Source organism: Homalodisca vitripennis, chromosome 5 (assembly GCF_021130785.1).
Source record: "Homalodisca vitripennis isolate AUS2020 chromosome 5, UT_GWSS_2.1, whole genome shotgun sequence".
In the NCBI taxonomy this organism is placed as follows: domain Eukaryota; kingdom Metazoa; phylum Arthropoda; class Insecta; order Hemiptera; family Cicadellidae; genus Homalodisca; species Homalodisca vitripennis.
This window is the reverse complement of record NC_060211.1, coordinates 173,192,517-173,211,756: the sequence shown is the minus strand read 5'-3', so window position 1 is coordinate 173,211,756 and position 19,240 is coordinate 173,192,517. Positions and strand designations below refer to the sequence as shown.

The following is a 19,240-nucleotide window of genomic DNA, read 5'->3' as shown; positions in this document are numbered from 1 at the left end:
TCAAAAGAATATAGAGGCAAGTTAGTTAAATAATCCTTTACTATTTTTTTACATTTTAACAGATCTGTTTCCATTATAAATTTTGTTGGTAAATTATGTAAATATCTCACACCTCTGTAATTTTTTTTTTTTTTATTAGAGATTGTGTTGATCAATATGTCTATTAAAACGAGTATTATATGTACCTTTATGAGTTTTTAGTATAGGATCAAAAAGTAGTTTTACATAAATTATTGATTCAAATATGTGTAAACAATATACTGTCAGAATTCCAAGTTTAGAAAAATATGTTGACAAAATCAGTATATCTTAAATGTTTCATGACTCTTAAAGATTTTTTTTGTAGGACCAATAGCCTATCTAAATTGTTTATCGTTGTTGCTCCATAAATGCTTATTCCGTAAGCTAAATTTGGGTGGATCAATGAGAAATATATTAATTTCAGTGTATTTAAATTACTAATTTTGGCCATTTGTCGCAACTACTATAGACTAGTAGACATCTCATTAGTAACATGATCTACATGTTTATTACCAATCTTACTTCGGGTGATTTCTTGAAATAATATGAAAGCCATTATTGCTTCACTATTGTAAAAAATCTTGCTTAAGTACTTTATAAAAAATTGTTTCAACTTGTAACTCTTTGTGCAGAAAAGTCTGAAGAAGCTGTGAAACCATCTGGACCACCGCCACCGACTGCTAAAACCACACAGCCAGAGGCAGATGATGATGACGAAGACGAGGATGATGAAGATGAAGACGATGAAAGCTCTGAGGAAGAATCGAGCTCTGAGGAGGAAAGTGATGATAGTTCTGAAGAAGAAGACGAGGAGGAAAAGAAAACGGATGCGCAGCGTAAACGTGAAAAGGCTCTAGCCAGGATACAAGTTAGTTTTTCCAGTGGCTTATAGCTTGTAGTTGGCTGCAGTGCTAAGTAAAACGGTACTTATTCGCCTAATTTTGTTTTAAGAAATAATTTTTTAAAATAACCTATTATTGACATGTAGTTCCTTCAAGTCATACTTATTTATCAAATTGGAATTAGTTAACAAATAAAATAAAACAAAATATTTGAAAACTAAATATTTACACTTGAATTATAGCTTTATTGATTAATACATTTGAAAAGTTTTGTCTATATTTCATTTATAGTGAGTAATATTCCTGCTTTAACAGTAACGTTATTTATGAAATAAATGAATGTCAACTGAATGAAACAGATTAGAATTTTAAGTTATTTAAAAATTGTGTTTTTTTTTTCAGAAAAGACGTGAGGACGCTGAAAAGAAGAAGAGTTTGGATGAGTTACGAGCAGCTGTCGTGTGTGTATTAGGACACGTAGACACGGGTGGGTCCTGTTATATGTAATATATACTTTTTAGTTTTATTTCCCTTACTCCTTTCAATCATAAATGCAAGTTATCGTAGCATTCACCCAAGTTTTAGTATCAATAATATACAGAGTGAAGTTTTTAAAGTTTGGCGTTTCCCTTGCACAAACCAGTTTTTAATTTGAAAGGAGTGTGGAAGGAGCTAAATGTAAGGAAGTATAGTTGTGAATAAGGAAGTTATTTTATAACACCATATCTGCAGATGGATAACAATATGGATAATAATAGTGTAGAATCTGTGTCGAAGAAAAATGCAATCAAGTGAGCAATTGACATTACCGGTCTTTCTGTTTAATTTTTTAAACCACATTTATATGAAACAAAACTTATTATATCTCTTGGACTTTTACTTCTTAAAAAAAATTGTACAACTTTTAATTTATCAGATTATTTCATATTTAAATTTAATTTAACTTCAACTCGTAAGTTATATCGAGTACTTTACAAATTGTTGTAGAATTTTAAAGTTGCCTTTGAGTGGTTTTTTTGTTCTCTTAAGACAAGAAGCTTACAAATTGCACTTAGTCCTATAAGGACCTTAGCACTACTTCTAGACGGGCAGGATAATCAGGATGGGTAAGGTTGGGGGTAGGGGCCACCTCCTATTGAGATCCATGAGGAAGAATTAGGGCACTAATCTCAAAGTCATGTCTCTCTGGAAGAAAGGGAGGCCAGTTCTGAACCAGCATCTCAAGTAAAAGCAGGCAGGGGGTGGCACTCCCTTGTTGAGGCTACCAAGAACCTTTGATACTTAGGGAACGAATCCCACCAACTCCAACATTCATCCTGGAGTAGACTAAACTTATTGAATTACCCGTGCACTCCAGAATCTCAAAATTTGCAGTTAGCGATGTGGCACTCCTGGACATCCATAAGGATGCCCAGATTTAAGTGGCACATCAGTTTTTGCTGTGCCCAGTGGAAGGTATAAATCATCCAGAAGTGATCCCTGCTGGGTGTTTGAGTGGGTGTACTAGGTATTCAGAATAAAGAGATGTTCTTTTTTAATTACCTGAATTATTTTTAAGACATAATATTGGGAAATTGTACATGTTCAACTGAACTTAAATAACATAGCTATGGTGGAAAGAGTTGATTCAATGCGAATCATGAATTTCTCCAGTTCACCTTCCTCTTAGTGCAGTGTCTGAAATCTACCCTTCCCACCTCTTTAACACTATAACTACGTTATGTGTCAAAAACTAAGTTGCTCCGCCGCGCTATGGTATCGTGTAACATCATCGTAGTGCTCTCAGTTGTGCACCTGATGAGACAATGAGAATACCTCTTCACCTAGATTACACTATATTTTGTAGTCAGGTGTCTCTAATGACAAAAGTTGGTTCTAGTGCAATGTTCGTTACAAGCTTCTTCGTCATTGAAGGTTTTTTTGGATTTCTTCAGATGAACATTACTCAAAATAACAGGAGTCACGTCTGTTAGATTTTGGATGCTGCACTAAGAGGAGGGTGAACTAAAGTAAACTCAACATTCACATAGAACTTAAGTCAGACAATTATTGTTATTTTTTGTAATTCTGATTACAGTAGTATGTAAAAGACTATAGATTTGTCATACTTTCCTTACATATCAACAAATGGTTTTTAAATATCTAGTATGATTTTGTTTAGGAGGTACTCTTCAACTGTGATATCTTCTGTAAAACAATATTAAGTAATTTTGTTCTCATCATAGTTACAGTATTCTGAACTGTATCAAATTAACTCTTCAAGGACCAGGGGTTTGTTTCAGATTTCCCATGAAATTTTCTTAATTGAATGTTACTCATTAACATTTTGTACAATTAAAACTAACAATATATTATTAGTTAGTCGTAAAATATTTTAAAAAATCAAACCTTTTTAACTTTGAAAAATATTTTTTGTTGGTAGCTCCAAGTAAACGCTAATATAACTTACCTTGAAAAATCAGGGTGTAACATTGTTAATGAATGCAGTAAATGAGAGTATGTTGTTATTCTCATGGTAAATACAGGAATCCCTTCCTTCGAATCTGCATGTAAAGCTGATTTATTTGTGTGCAAACCATAACAGAACGATCTGTAAGTGCCCAGTAATCTGTTTAGGTAAGACCAAGATCCTGGACAAGTTGAGGAGGACGAACGTACAGGACGGTGAGGCGGGCGGTATCACTCAACAGATCGGAGCCACCAACGTGCCCATCGATGCGATCAAAGAGAACACTAAATATGTTAAAGGGGTGAGTTGATACTGAATATTATCAGATTATTGCGGTTTTAGTCCTTCATTAATAGTTTTTTTCTCTGAGCGGTGCACACCGACAAATATCAGTTTTATACAAACTAAAGTATATTGAAATGAAGTATTTTTAGTGATAGGAGATTGTATGTAATTATTTTTCAGCATTGAGCATGTTAAGGTACTGTACGCTCATACTTGTTCAACCTTTGAATATCGGATGTTGAGCCTCTTAACCCTTTGTGCTCTCTCAAGCCCATACCACTGGACATGATGGATTTGTCACCTCTGTGTTGTTTAGCCATTATTTGTCCTGGCAGCTCTCCTATGTAGTACTAACTGATCTTGGCAATATCTCTCTCCCACTAATAAAAGAGTCATCCATCATTCCTGTACAGCTTGGATTTAAATTTGCAAGTGCATTAATGGCTTTATTGATTAATACCATTATAGCTTTATTGTTTATTTTTTAAAGATTTTGCGTGTCTTAATCAATTTACTTACAACTTTCATGTTATAATACTTTAAAATCTTATTTTCTTTCAGCCTGTATTATATAACCTTTTGAGTGCCAACGTCTGATTTTACCGCACGTCAAAAGTTGGCCAAAAAGTGCCAACGTCCGATTATACTGGAGGTTTGGGGAAAACATCACTACAAATTGAAAACTTTATATTTTAAAACTAATATCATAATAAATTGTTCATGAAGAACTGTTCTTTTCAAAATAAATTGTTATAGTACACTTCCGATTAATTGACTTTAACGAAAACCAATATAGAACTCACATATAAACATTTATGGTTGACATGACTACTGGAAACAATGTGACATTAGTTTCTTAAATGTTGTATAACTTACTCATTATTGAAGATTAAAATATAAATTTTCAAGATTTATTGACAATTGAATACCCTTTCCAGTGATATTGGCAAAGAAAAGGATATGAATTTTTTGGGTAATGATAATTTGGTTGAAAAATTTAATTTAAATAAATTCTGGAATTCTTCTAGGTAAGTCCATTTTTGGTACTGATAAATTTAATTTAATGATACTTTGTTATTTGATGTTAATTAGGCAGTTAAAAAAAATTAAGGTTAATAGCTTATTAAATAATTAAACTGTGAATTCTTTACTGAATCCTTGCAAAATGCCTTCAAACTTTTAGTTGGACTTACTAGATAAATACCTGGCACTTTTCAGTACTCCTTACATACTTGGCACTCAAAGGGTTAAAAATGTGTTATAAAAAATGTACTTGGTTTTTTTTTTTAATCAAAGTGATGCTTGCTTACAAAATGCACCTTAAATGTTATAGATTATAGGCATATATTGTAGCCATGTTAACAGCTGTTATTTGTTGTAACAGTTTGCAGAGTTTGAACTGAAAGTGCCCGGGCTGCTGATCATTGACACGCCAGGTCACGAGAGTTTCAGCAACCTTCGTAACCGAGGCTCGTCCCTTTGTGACATTGCCATTCTTGTGGTGGACATCATGCACGGTCTCGAGCCCCAGACCATCGAGTCTATAAATCTCCTCAAAACAAAGAAAACACCCTTTGTCGTCGCCCTCAATAAAATTGACAGGTAAGACGAAAATAGGATATTTATTGTTTTTTCCTGCCTAATCCAAAACATAGTTACGTGTGCCTACAACAGATGTCCTACAGCCAAGTCCCTATTATCCAGAAAAATTAAAAGGAATAAAGATGGTACATAATCAAAAATCACAGTTGGTTTATTGCATTAAATGTGACACAAGCACCTTGGGAGCAATTTCTTTACAGATTTAAAGAAAAGTAAATATATATTTGTATACAATGGAAGTTGTCTCTCAGCTAGACTACATTCAGTGGTTATATTTAATGTCAGTACAAGATTGAAATTTACTGTTTACTAACGATTAATTATGGGCGAGATTGTTTAAAAACTTTTAAGATTGTTATAAGATGTTGACTGATATAATTTCCAGGCTGTACGACTGGAACACTATGGCTCGCAGAGACGTGAGGGACATCATCAAGAGCCAGGCAGCCAACACACAGCTGGAGTTTGAACAGAGGACAAAGGAAGTGGTGCTTCAATTTGCAGAACAGGTTGTTACAGTAGTCTGTTTTTGTTAAGTTTAGAAACATTTAAAACTTAAAATATGTAATGACAGTAGTTAAATTGTATTGCAAAACAGATACAAATACTTGTGTTTTTTTATTGTGCAGAAAGTGAATTAATTACTTTAAAAATTAACACCAAATTGAAGACCTAAAACAGGCTGCCCTCTAAAAAGTGTCCAGTTTTTCTTTCATTGTAGAATATAGTCAATGACCTCATCTGTAAAATTTATGTTCTTGAATTTTAAATCGTGTTTCATCACTCAGATTTTATATGCATTTGTATGTAAGAAACTGTTGTGAATAGATCCAAAGCATTTTGCTTCCTGGAGAATTCGATCTGAAGAATTTCCAGGTCTCTGAGAATCCCTCAACTTTTATGAGTTCGCTAACTATGCAAACTCTGTACCTCTGGAAGGTTCTAGCTTCTAGAAGCTCTCTTATTCTGGAAACTTGGCGTATGGGAATCTTCAGCTGATGAGAACTTAAAAGCATTCGGTCTCAGAACTCAAGGTTTAGAAATTCTTTATCTGAAATAGCTCCTGATCTCCTTAATATCGTAACTTATGCCAGTTTCCTTAGGAGTTTTGGTCAGTGGAGATCAGCAGGTTCTCTGACTCAGGACAGGAAGATCTTAGTATATGGAATAGTCCATCTCTAAGAGTTCCTTTCCTTTAGAAGCAAGCTACTAGTCTCTGGGAGGCTTCTGTCAAGTGGAGTTCCCATCTGTTGATAGCTTCCCACATCTAGAAGCTTTCACAGCCTCAGGAAGGCCATAGTATCTGAAACATTTAAGGCTCTAGTAGCCTCTGGTTATGGGAGCCTTTGTAAAAGGGGTTTGACCTTGTACCTCCACCATCTTTGTTCCAATGATAATGGTTAGAAAAGGTGAGAATTCCCAAGGTTTAGATCTATGCGAATCATTCTCTATCCAACTTAACTGTTCCAGTGTTGGTTAGTCTTAGCTTCTTCAGAGGTGTTTTCTGTTCCTTGGGGTCTTGATAGCCTTCAGATGTGTTTTCTGTTCATTGAGGTCTTGCTAGCCTTCAGAGGTGTTTTCTGTTCCTTGAGGTCTTATAAGCTTCATAGGTGTTTCTTGGGGGTCTTGATAGGCTTCAGAGGTGTTTTCTGTTTCTTGGGTTCTTGATAGGCTTCATAGGAGTTTTCTGTTTCTTGGGGTCTTGATAGGCTTCACAGGAGTTTTCTGTTTCTTGGGGTCTTGATAGGCTTCATGGGTGTTTTCTGTTTCTTGGGGTCTTGATAGCCTTCAATGGTGTTTTTATTTTCTTGGGATCTTGATAGGCTTCATAGTTGTTTTCTGTTTCTTGGGGTCTTGATAGGCTTTAAAGGTGTTTTCTGTTTTTTGAGTTCTTGATGGGCTTCATAGATGTTTTCTGTTTCTTGGGGTCTTAACAGCCTTCAGTGGTATTTTTATTTCTTGGGTTCTAGATAGGCTTCATAGAAGTTTTCTGTTTCTTGGGGTCTTAATAGCCTTCAGAGGTATTTTTAGTTCTTGAGATCTTGATAGGCTTCATAGCTGTTTTCTGTTTCTTGGAGTCTTGATAGGCTTTAGAGTTGTTTTGTTTCTTGAAATCTTTATAGGCTTCATAGGTGTTTTCTGCTCCTTGATAGGAAGCGTTTGGTTTTTAAGTACATGGAGATTTTTATCCTTGTGCTGTACAGAACATTGAACAACTAGATATTTAAACATGGATAGGTAAATAAACAGAGATATTTGAAAAGAAAACATGAATTGTTATTCTGTTTCCCTGTACATTATAAGTGTTACATTAATACAAATCTTTCAGTTTCCAAACTGTTTATTATATCACTTATTTTAACTACCAAAAAACTACATGTGTTTAAGTACTCAAAAGTATTTTACATGACAGGGTCTGAACGCGGCTCTGTTCTACGACAACCCAGATCCTCGCAGTTACGTATCACTGGTACCAACATCAGCCATCACCGGTGAGGGCATGGGCAACCTTCTGGCTCTCATCGTGCAGAACTGCCAGACCATGCTGGCCAAACGCCTCATGTTCTGTGAGGAACTTCAGGCAAGTGATGGGTGTTTGTCAATGAAATCTCTGAATTATTGGATATTTCCATAAATTATCTGGAATGTTACACAATTGTTGGCTCATTTACATTCATCAGTTTAGTTAAGAATCTCTTTTCTTTATCCAAATAATTCTCATCTTCAGTTTACATTGAATATGTGCTTAAACTGTTATATTCAGCATCTTATGGAGCTTATTCTATTCTACCAAATCAAATTTGCAGAATTTTCCAATTAGAAATTATATTCACCATTATAATACTAGAGGTGGAGTTAAACTTATATACTTCCTCACAGACTGGCTAAAACTGGCACCTCTTTCAAATTAGACTGAATTAATTTTTGTAATAGGCTGTCTGATAGTGCAAAATATGTTATTTTTAGACTTTTCAAACATAATATATATAACATAATATAATTGGCTTATTCAAAACTCATTTTATAGTACAAATGAATTTTTTAATTGGAATTTTGATGTACAATTTTAGCTTCTAACTGTTGTGATTAAGTAGTTTTAGAAAAAATATTAATTTATACTGTTTTATTTAGTATGCATTAAAGTATATTTTAAATTATATATTTTCAAACTGTACATTTTTAATAATAATTGTAGCTATATATTATATATTTTGCAGTATATTTTAAACTGTATATTTATAAATGATCAATTGACCTAAATTAACTATTCTTAATAGTTATGTGTAATAGATCTTATTTTGCTGTAACTACTGATTTTTTTTCAATAATAAAATCGATTAAGTTTGTGTAAATTAGAAAAATAAGTTGACTTTGCGTATTCAATGTAAAGTTATCAATGGCAATAAAATTCTTTGTCTTCATACAGGCTACAGTACTGGAAGTGAAGGCCATCCCTGGGCTGGGAACAACGATAGACGCTATTTTGGTCAATGGCTACCTGCGAGAGGGTGACACCATGATCCTGGCAGGCACGGACGGTCCAGTTGTCACTCAGATACGCTCACTACTCATGCCCCAACCTATGAAGGAGCTTAGGGTTAAGGTGAGCGGTTGGTAAAGCATTAATGTTAAGGTGGTCGGCAGCATTCTGCAGGATTGTTAAATTTGATCCTACACTTAAATAAATAACTCAGACTATTGTGTATTCTGTCGGGCACATGATTGGTTGATTTTTTTAAGGTAAATGAATTATTTAGGTACTCCTTGGAGTAAATGAAGAAAAATTGGTAAAACATATTGAAATGATGTTTTTTTTTGTGGAATTTGCAAAGCTTACATACTTTTGTTGTTATAATTGGACATTTAAAATCATAAAATCGATTATGGTCGTCGTGAACTTGTTAATTAATCACTTATTAAGTTGCACAATTTTTTCAAGTGTCATCTAAAGTCAGTTCTAACGATTATTGTTACTTTTACAGAATGCCTACATAGAGCATAAAGAAATCAAAGCCGCTCAGGGAGTGAAGATAGCTGCTAAGGATCTGGAGAAAGCTATTGCAGGTGATAATATTAAATATATGTCACTAATAATATATTTGATGTAACCTGTACTTGGAAGCAAAACGTTAGTGTTACCCAACAAATTTTTCAACTGATATTTTTTTCCCTTGAGTCAAGAATGTTTTATTAGCCCAACAATTGATAATTCGTTTAATTTGTCATGTGTGTAATACTTTTTTTTAATTTTCTCTTATCAAAAATGTTGTTTTCATCATTTTCTTCACCATACTACATTACATTACAACTACATAAGTGCATTCAGTTTAAATCCTTGAATGGTTTAATTCGTATGCCTTATACTAGCATCCGGTCTGGCTTTACACAAATCCAATACAATTTTTATTTTGTGTTAAATATTTCTATATTCAATCATAAAGAATCATTGATTTTTATCTTAAAAATTCTGATATTGATCAGAAATTTCTGATAAAACTTAAAAATAATATAATTTACTTATCTGGATAATAATAACCAATCACCCCCACCTATCAAATGATATTTTGAAATTAGATATTTGAATCTATGTACCATTAGTGTATTATTACTATTAATAACTAAATAATCTTTATACACAATATTTACAGCAGTGTTTTTCCTTGTACAACACAAATTGGTTATTCTTGGATGTTATCAGTGCAAATGCAACATATAATTGTTCATGTGAAAAACACTGAACGCTTAAATCTAATCCTGGAACAATGAATGTTTGACCCTCTGACTGAAAATGAACAGGTTTCAGGTATTGTGAAACTGTTATTGAAAAACTTAATTTCACAGGAATTGCAGAAATTGGAATGGTAGGTCTCTAGGAATTAAAGGAATCCGAGGAATCAAAACCAGTTCCACATCCAGTTAGTATTATGCATTCTGTTATGTAGGTTTTTAAAGATTTTATCAGTAATCATGTATCATTGCATAATGTAGGGGAATTAAGGTTAAGAAGTAAAATGATGGGACACCCTACCTTCAACACAAGTTATGCAAAGGTATTCCAGAGGGCTGCATGAATTTCAGGAATTCTGTAGGAAAATGAACTGCCTCAACAAGATTTAGCACAGTGTCTACAGTGTAGTATGTTTATATCTGTGAATTAATTTTTGAGAGAATTACAGTATTTACTTTGTCTACTTGTTCGTTTTTAGATTATAGAATTGTATCCTTTTGTCCAGTTTGAATAATTAGTGTTTGTTTTATTAAATCCATACTTTAGACAGAGTGAGTGGAGTTGACTCAGAACATATTTGCTTTGATTCCTGACATATGCATGCCACAACACTTTAGTAAAATTTGTTTATTTTATCCTAGATTATAGCTACGTGATGGGTTAGTTATTCACCTGAGGAAGAGATCAGATTGCAGATATCGAAATGTTGTGTTACTGATTTCTTGTACCACCGAACACTGCCAAATGTCTGAAAAATCATGTTGCCTTCACGACTCATTACTTATCCTCATTTAACAAATATCAATATAACAGATTATCGAGTAAAGTTCAAGATTCAGTTTAATCATTGAACAATTTATTATTATTATTATTGAACGTGTGTGTCTTGTGGCAGGTCTGAACCTGCAAGTGGCCCAGAAGCCGGACGAGGTGGAGATCCTGCGTGATGAAGTGGCCAAAGAGCTCAAGAGTGCGCTCAGTGGGATCAAGCTGAGCGAACGAGGAGTGTACGTCCAAGCATCTACACTCGGCTCTCTGGAGGCTCTGCTGGAGTTCTTGCGCACGTCCAAGATACCGGTGAGTCTCTTAAGTGTTGAGTGATAATGTTTATACTCATAACTTGCGTACAGCTCAGCTTGTTGCAACTTACAGTTCAGAATCCTCGTATCTGAAGGTTAAACATGCGTAAGGGTGGAAAACCTTAACCCTTTACCAGTCTGCCCCCTCAGCTCGTATTTATTTTAGCATATTTTCAGTAAAAACCCATTTTTAGCAAACTGGAAGTCAATAAAGTATATAGATTATTATATTGTATAATAGTTTTATTTTATTTGTAATTTATAGCATAGAGATATAAAATTTGATACTTACACTAATAATTTTATATTTTAGCACGGTATGGTATCGTTCAAAACACTCTGCAGGATGAAGACCAGGATTTTTTGAACAGGTTTTACAATAGTAAAGTGTTTCCTTTCTTCCTCCTGGCACCTTTCTATTGCTACAAACAGCACAGTCTTTAGATTTTTTTTGTTGGTTGAGCTGGGTGTTTGTTTAGCCTTTCTTCTTTTTGTACTGATATTGAATAAGGACGACCCCGCTTCAAACTCATAGGGTTACGGACATGGCCTACAAGTTCAGTGATGAGGATTTCTCTGAAATTCCTGTGTTGAATAGTTTTTTCTCCATGGTTTTGTTCATTCGTGTTTAACAAGAGAAAGCTATTTACTATTCCCACTTCCAACATCCAGAAAAATAGCTTTCTCCACCATTTCAGAGATTTACAGGAAAATTTGTAGGAAGCAATATAGTGGTCTGCTTGGTCCACGCCACCCATATATTTGTTATACTGACAGATAACTGTTGGCTTTTGTATGTTTATTTGATGTTCCTTGCCTCTTCATTCTAATTCAGCAATAACTTCTGAATCAGAAAGAAAAGATGTACTTGTTAACATATCAAGTCACTAATGCGAACGTGTTTGAAAATTGGTTAGGAAACGTGACTACAATGACAAAGCAAAATAAATCAGCAGCCAACCAATCGTAGTTCAGCTGTCATTTATTAGTTCCTGAGAATGCCGTGAGTTCGCAGCACAAATCGGAAACATCGTAGTCCGCCTAAAATAAAGTAAAGCTGACGTCATTGCAATGTCGGATGGCATCCGACATACGAGTGGAACGGTAAAATAGCAATGTCGGACGGCGTCCGACAAACGAGTGGAAAGGGTTAAAACGTCCTTTTAGGATCAAGTGCAGGATCCTAGGTCAATGTGATTGTTAGAGAGGGCCAAATGCTAAGTCTCATTAAATGAGAAGTAAAGTGTCATTACACCTAACATAGCTATGGTGGGAAGAGTCGATTCAGTGTGAATGTTGAGTTCAGCTTCATTTCACCTTCTGCTTCTCCTGGAATCTGGAGTTAACGACCGTATGTAGTGATAGAAAAATTTAGATGACAAAGAAACTCAAAATGAACTCTGAATGAAAATTGTCTCATCAGCTGTACAATTGCACTGTAATATTCCAGACAAGATTCCAAATCACAGTGGAGCAACCGAGTTTTCTACACATAACGTAGCTATGGTGGGAAAGGTTGATTCAATTCAATTTTGATTTTACCTTCAGTTCACCTTCATTTTATTGCAGCGTCCGGTATCTGACACTGTCTCAGACTTGACTCCTGAAATCTGGAGTCATGTTCGTCTGAAGGGATGTGAAGAAAATCGATGACAAAGAAGCTCAAAACATTTGCATCGTTTCAACATCGGAGACACCTAAATAGGTGAAGTGATAGTCTCATTGTCTCATCAGGTACACAATTGAGTGTACAACGGTGTGATAAACACGATCTCTAAGCACGGTGGAGCAACTGAGTTTTTGTACACACAACGTAGCTATGGTGGGAAGGGTTGATTCAATACGAATGTTGAGTTCAGATCCATTTCACCTTCCGCTTAGTGCAGTGATTGTAATCTGACGCTGTCTCAGAATTGACTCTGGAATCTGGAGTCAACAACGTCTGTATGAAAAGATTCAGATTCCAGGAGTCAAGTCTGAGACAGCGTGTGAAATGGAGTTGAACTCAACATTCGTATTAAACTCAACTTAATGTTTAAAAGTTTGAGGGCTTACTGAATCCTTATAGAATAACATTATCAATTTATATGAATTATTTTAAAATGTTTATATGAAAATTAATGTATGAACAAGATTTTCAGCTCAAGACCACAAGATTAAAATAGTTCATAATGACTTAGTTCTGACACCCATTGCACTGAACTACCTGACTCTTGAAAGCATTCGATTTCTGAGTGTGTAGGGGAATACACAAATAGTTTTAATTTCAACTTTTCATTCAAGCTTATTATAACTGTAAGCTGTACATGTAATGCTACTCGTATAAAAAAATTAAATTAATAATGAAGGTAGGGCACAAGTTGATTTTTCAAAACATTGCAATTTGTCTATCACAAAATTCAGTCTGAAATCTATTTATAAATCTAAGGATGACTATGAATAAAAAAAATCGTTATTATCCTTAGAAATATACATATATATATATATATGAAAAACTGTAGGTAAACGGCCCAGTCGATAAATGTTCCGACTCAACTGAACACTATGGAGACCACTGTGAGACACTGTAAACTATGGAAGTTGGCCCAAACCTATATGTTAAATACGTGTGTTACATGATTAAAGTCTAGAAGTCACGGTGAACTCACAGGAATTGGGTGTTGTGGCAGCACTGTCAACTGTTTAAACTACGTATTAGATAATGCATTGTAGTGTTGCCCCGTTTACTTTTAGGAGTTCTCTATAACTTAGAAAAGATCTATAATGGATGCAAAAATTTGATTAACCAAAACAAAATTCCCATTTGTCCATTTCTAACAATTTTTTTAATACAAAGAAATGTCACGGGATTAAAAAAATAGTTTGAACTATCCAATATTTTTTATTCAAAATGTGTAAATTATTCACATTTTATTTATTTTTTAATCTTTGTTACATAGTGCCATTAACAAAGATTTGGGATTAAAATAAATAAAATAATAATTAGCATGTTTTAAAATAAATTATTTTTTGTATTTTATGTATAAAATTACAATTAAATTGTAGACTATATTTACTCATATTATGAAATTGTATATCTAGTCTTGTAGAACAAGTTGTGTTCAAAATATCTTGCCACTACATAATGTAAATGAGTGACAAAAACTTAACAACACTTAAACGTTGTTAAAAAATACCGTGACTTCTGGCCACTACATAATGTAATTGATTGACAAGAACTTAACAACACGTTGTTAAAAAAAAGTACTGTAACATCTTGCTATCGCACAATGTAAATGATTGACAAGAACCTAACAACACTTTAACGTTGCTCAAAAATTACTGTAACATCTTGCCACCGCACAATGTAATGATTGACAAGAACCTAATAAAACTTAAACGTTGTTCAAAAAATACTGTACCATCTTGCCACCGCACAATGTAAATCATTGACAAGAACCTAACAACACTTAAACGTTGTTCAAACAATACTGTGACATCTGTCCACTGCACAATGTACATGATTGACAAGAACCTAAAAACACTTAAACGTTGTTAAAAAAAACTGTGACATCTGGCCACTGCACAATGTAAATGTTTGAGAAGAACCTAAAAACACTTAAATGTTGTTAAAAAAAAACTGTGACATCTGGCCACTGCACAATTTAAATGTTTGAGAAGAACCTAACAACACTTAAACGTTGCTCAAAAATACCTTAACATCTGGCCACTACACAATGTAAATGTTTGAGAAGAACATAACAACACTTAAGGCCACCACACAATGTTAATGATTGACAAGAATCTAACAACACTTTAACGTTGCTCAAAAATTACTGTAACATATTGCTATCGCACAATGTAAATGATTGACAAGAATCTAACAACACTTTAACGTTGCTCAAAAATTACTGTAACATCTTGCCACCGCACAATGTAATGATTGACAAGAACCTAATAAAACTTAAACGTTGTTCAAAAAATACTGTACCATCTTGCCACCGCACAGTGTAAATCATTGACAAGAACCTAACAACACTTAAACGTTGTTAAAAAAAATACTGTGATATCTGGACACTGCACAATTTAAATGTTTGAGAAGAACCTAAAAACACTTAAACGTTGTTAAAAAAACTGTGACATCTGGCCACTGCACAATTTAAATGTTTGAGAAGAACCTAACAACACTTAAACGTTGTTATAAAAAAACTGTGACATCTGGCCACTGCACAATTTAAATGTTTGAGAAGAACCTAACAACACTTAAACGTTGTTATAAAAAAACTGTGACATCTGGCTACTGCACAATTTAAATGTTTGAGAAGAACCTAACCACACTTTAACGTTGTTAAAAAAAATACTGCAACATATTGCCACCGCACAATGTAATGATTGACAAGAATCTAACAACACTTTAACATTGCTCAAAAGTTACTGTAACATCTTGCTATCGCAAAATGTAAATGATTGACAAGAACCTAACAACACTTAAACGTTGCTCAAAAAATACTGTAACATCTGGCCACCGCACAATGTAAATGTTTGACAAGAACCTAACAACACTTAAACGTTGCTCAAAAAATACTGTAACATCTGGCCACCGCACAATGTAAATGTTTGAGAAGAACCTAACAACACTTTAATGTTGTTAAAAAACAACTGTGATATCTGGACACTGCACAATTTAAATGTTTGAGAAGAACCTAAAAACACTTCAACGTTGTTAAAAAAACTGTGACATCTGGCCACTGCACAATTTAAATGTTTGAGAAGAACCTAACAACACTTAAACGTTGTTATAAAAAAACTGTGACATCTGGCCACTGCACAATTTAAATGTTTGAGAAGAACCTAACAACACTTAAACGTTGTTATAAAAAAACTGTGACATCTGGCCACCGCACAATGTAAATGTTTGAGAAGAACCTAACAACACTTTAATGTTGTTAAAAAACAACTGTGATATCTGGCCACTGCACAATGTAAATGTTTGAGAAGAACCTAAAAACACTTAAATGTTGTTAAAAAAAAACTGTGACATCTGGCCACTGCACAATTTAAATGTTTGAGAAGAACCTAACAACACTTAAACGTTGCTCAAAAATACCTTAACATCTGGCCACTACACAATGTAAATGTTTGAGAAGAACATAACAACACTTAAGGCCACCACACAATGTTAATGATTGACAAGAATCTAACAACACTTTAACGTTGCTCAAAAATTACTGTAACATATTGCTATCGCACAATGTAAATGATTGACAAGAATCTAACAACACTTTAACGTTGCTCAAAAATTACTGTAACATCTTGCCACCGCACAATGTAATGATTGACAAGAACCTAATAAAACTTAAACGTTGTTCAAAAAATACTGTAACATCTGTTCACTGCACAATGTAAATGATTGACAAGAACCTAAAAACACTTAAACGTTGTTAAAAAAAAACTGTGACATCTGGCCACCGCACAATGTAAATGTTTGAGAAGAACCTAACAACACTTTAATGTTGTTAAAAAACAACTGTGATATCTGGACACTGCACAATTTAAATGTTTGAGAAGAACCTAAAAACACTTAAACGTTGTTAAAAAAACTGTGACATCTGGCCACTGCACAATTTAAATGTTTGAGAAGAACCTAACAACACTTAAATGTTGTTAAAAAAAACTGTGACATCTGGCCACTGCACAATTTAAATGTTTGAGAAGAACCTAACAACACTTAAACGTTGTTATAAAAAAACTGTGACATCTGGCCACTGCACAATTTAAATGTTTGAGAAGAACCTAACAACACTTAAACGTTGCTCAAAAAATACTGTAACATCTGGCCACCGCACAATGTAAATCATTGACAAGAACCTAACAACACTTAAACGTTGTTCAAAAAATACTGTGACATCTGTTCACTGCACATTGTAAATGATTGACAAGAACCTAAAAACACTTAAACGTTGTTAAAAAAAAAACTGTGACATCTGGCCACCGCACAATGTAAATGTTTGAGAAGAACCTAACAACACTTTAATGTTGTTAAAAAACAACTGTGATATCTGGACACTGCACAATTTAAATGTTTGAGAAGAACCTAAAAACACTTAAATGTTGTTAAAAAAAACTGTGACATCTGGCCACTGCACAATTTAAATGTTTGAGAAGAACCTAACAACACTTAAACGTTGTTATAAAAAAACTGTGACATCTGGCCACTGCACAATTTAAATGTTTGAGAAGAACCTAACAACACTTAAACGTTGTTATAAAAAAAACTGTGACATCTGGCTACTGCACAATTTAAATGTTTGAGAAGAACCTAACCACACTTTAACGTTGTTAAAAAAATACTGCAACATATTGCCACCGCACAATGTAATGATTGACAAGAATCTAACAACACTTTAACATTGCTCAAAAGTTACTGTAACATCTTGCTATCGCAAAATGTAAATGATTGACAAGAACCTAACAACACTTAAACGTTGCTCAAAAAAATACTGTAACATCTGGCCACCGCACAATGTAAATGTTTGACAAGAACCTAACAACACTTAAACGTTGCTCAAAAAATACTGTGACATCTGGCCACTGCACAATGTAAATGTTTGAGAAGAACCTAACAACACTTAAACGTTGTTATAAAAAAACTGTGACATCTGGCCACTGCACAATTTAAATGTTTGAGAAGAACCTAACAACACTTAAACGTTGTTATAAAAAAACTGTGACATCTGGCCACTGCACAATTTAAATGTTTGAGAAGAACCTAACAACACTTAAACGTTGCTCAAAAAATACTGTAACATCTGGCCACCGCACAATGTAAATGTTTGACAAGAATCTAACAACACTTTAACATTGCTCAAAAGTTACTGTAACTGCTTGCTATCGCACAATGTAAATGTTTGACAAGAACCTAACAACACTTTAACGTTGCTCAAAAATTACTGTAACATCTGGCCACCGCACAATGTAAATGTTTGACAAGAACCTAACAACACTTAAACGTTGCTCAAAAAAATACTGTAACATCTGGCCACCGCACAATGTAAATGTTTGACAAGAACCTAACAACACTTAAACGTTGCTCAAAAAATACTGTAACATCTGGCCACCGCACAATGTAAATGTTTGATAAGAACCTAACAACACTTAAACATTGCTCAATAAACAGTGTACTATAAGATTTAGGAAAAAAGCCTGGCTCACTCCAAACTAAATGAAACAAACCCACACGATCTTACTTCTATTGCAATTTGCTCCACCGAAGCTCCCAACCTAAATGATTCCTGAGTGCATAATCACACAGCTTCAGTTTTATGCAGCCTATTGATGCCATAGCTAACACCTGGTTTCTAGTTTCTAGAGACCCCAAGCCATTATATGTCCTGCTAATAATTATTTAGACTAATTTTCCAACCACACAACAGTTTGGGCCCCTAGGTGAAATTTTACTTGGCATTTCTCTTCTCCTTCCCACCAACCACCTTAGTACCAACCGTTCAATATGACTTTCATTTTTATATGAGCTGCCTGTTGGAAACATGTTTCACATTTTCATAAACCAATAAACCATGTGAAATTCTTAATGAAACTAGATAAAGTTAATCATAAAGACCTTTTTATTAAACAAATGTCTGATTATGATTATGAATATTTCTCACGTAGTTGTGCTTTTGAGATGTTTAAGCTGTTCAAAAAGGAATAGAAGACTCATGGTGATGTTAGATTTCTTCATCATTCATAGGATCTTGTTCGTGGAACGATGCGTGGAATAAGAACTATTATCTTGAGGTCTTATCTACACTTGATGACCTGAGTTGTGGAAAAACAAGGCATGGTTCTCATTCCAGGATAAAACTCTGGCCCATTGTGCATATTTCTTTAATTACATTGTACACTTAACGTAGCTATGGCACACTCACATTGAATCAACCCTTTCCACCATAGGTCCGTTGTGTGTAGGAAACTCGGTAGGCAATGACAATACCTCTTCACCTAGATTAAACTATACAGGGTGTAACAAAAAGGCTATGCATTTTCAGATTTTATGTGTGATTCTAAGCTAAAAATGAACGATAACTTTTTTCCAATTTCCACTTTGTTTAGCCACTATCCGCCATTTTTTATTTTTTATTAACAAATTATTATCTCTAAAAATAGTTAAGCTAAAGAAACCAAATTTGGCACATAGGTTTGAATAGGTAAAAGGAAAATTAAAAAAAAATGGTGTTATTTTCTTAATATTAAC

General features: G+C 34.1%; 1 protein-coding gene across 4 annotated transcripts in view; it reads left to right on the top strand.

The window, feature by feature from the left end:
• Positions 1 to 19,240, top strand: part of LOC124363186 (eukaryotic translation initiation factor 5B) — a 120,587-nt gene that overhangs the window by 24,728 nt on the left and 76,619 nt on the right. For all 4 annotated transcript variants that reach the window (XM_046818338.1, XM_046818336.1, XM_046818337.1 and 1 more), the window contains exons 9-17: positions 654 to 889; positions 1,266 to 1,350; positions 3,480 to 3,613; positions 4,982 to 5,199; positions 5,585 to 5,708; positions 7,613 to 7,780; positions 8,627 to 8,803; positions 9,183 to 9,264; positions 10,824 to 11,005. In XM_046818338.1, coding sequence (XP_046674294.1) covers positions 654 to 889; positions 1,266 to 1,350; positions 3,480 to 3,613; positions 4,982 to 5,199; positions 5,585 to 5,708; positions 7,613 to 7,780; positions 8,627 to 8,803; positions 9,183 to 9,264; positions 10,824 to 11,005 — 1,406 coding nt within the window. The remainder of the gene's footprint in view (positions 1 to 653; positions 890 to 1,265; positions 1,351 to 3,479; positions 3,614 to 4,981; positions 5,200 to 5,584; positions 5,709 to 7,612; positions 7,781 to 8,626; positions 8,804 to 9,182; positions 9,265 to 10,823; positions 11,006 to 19,240) is intronic.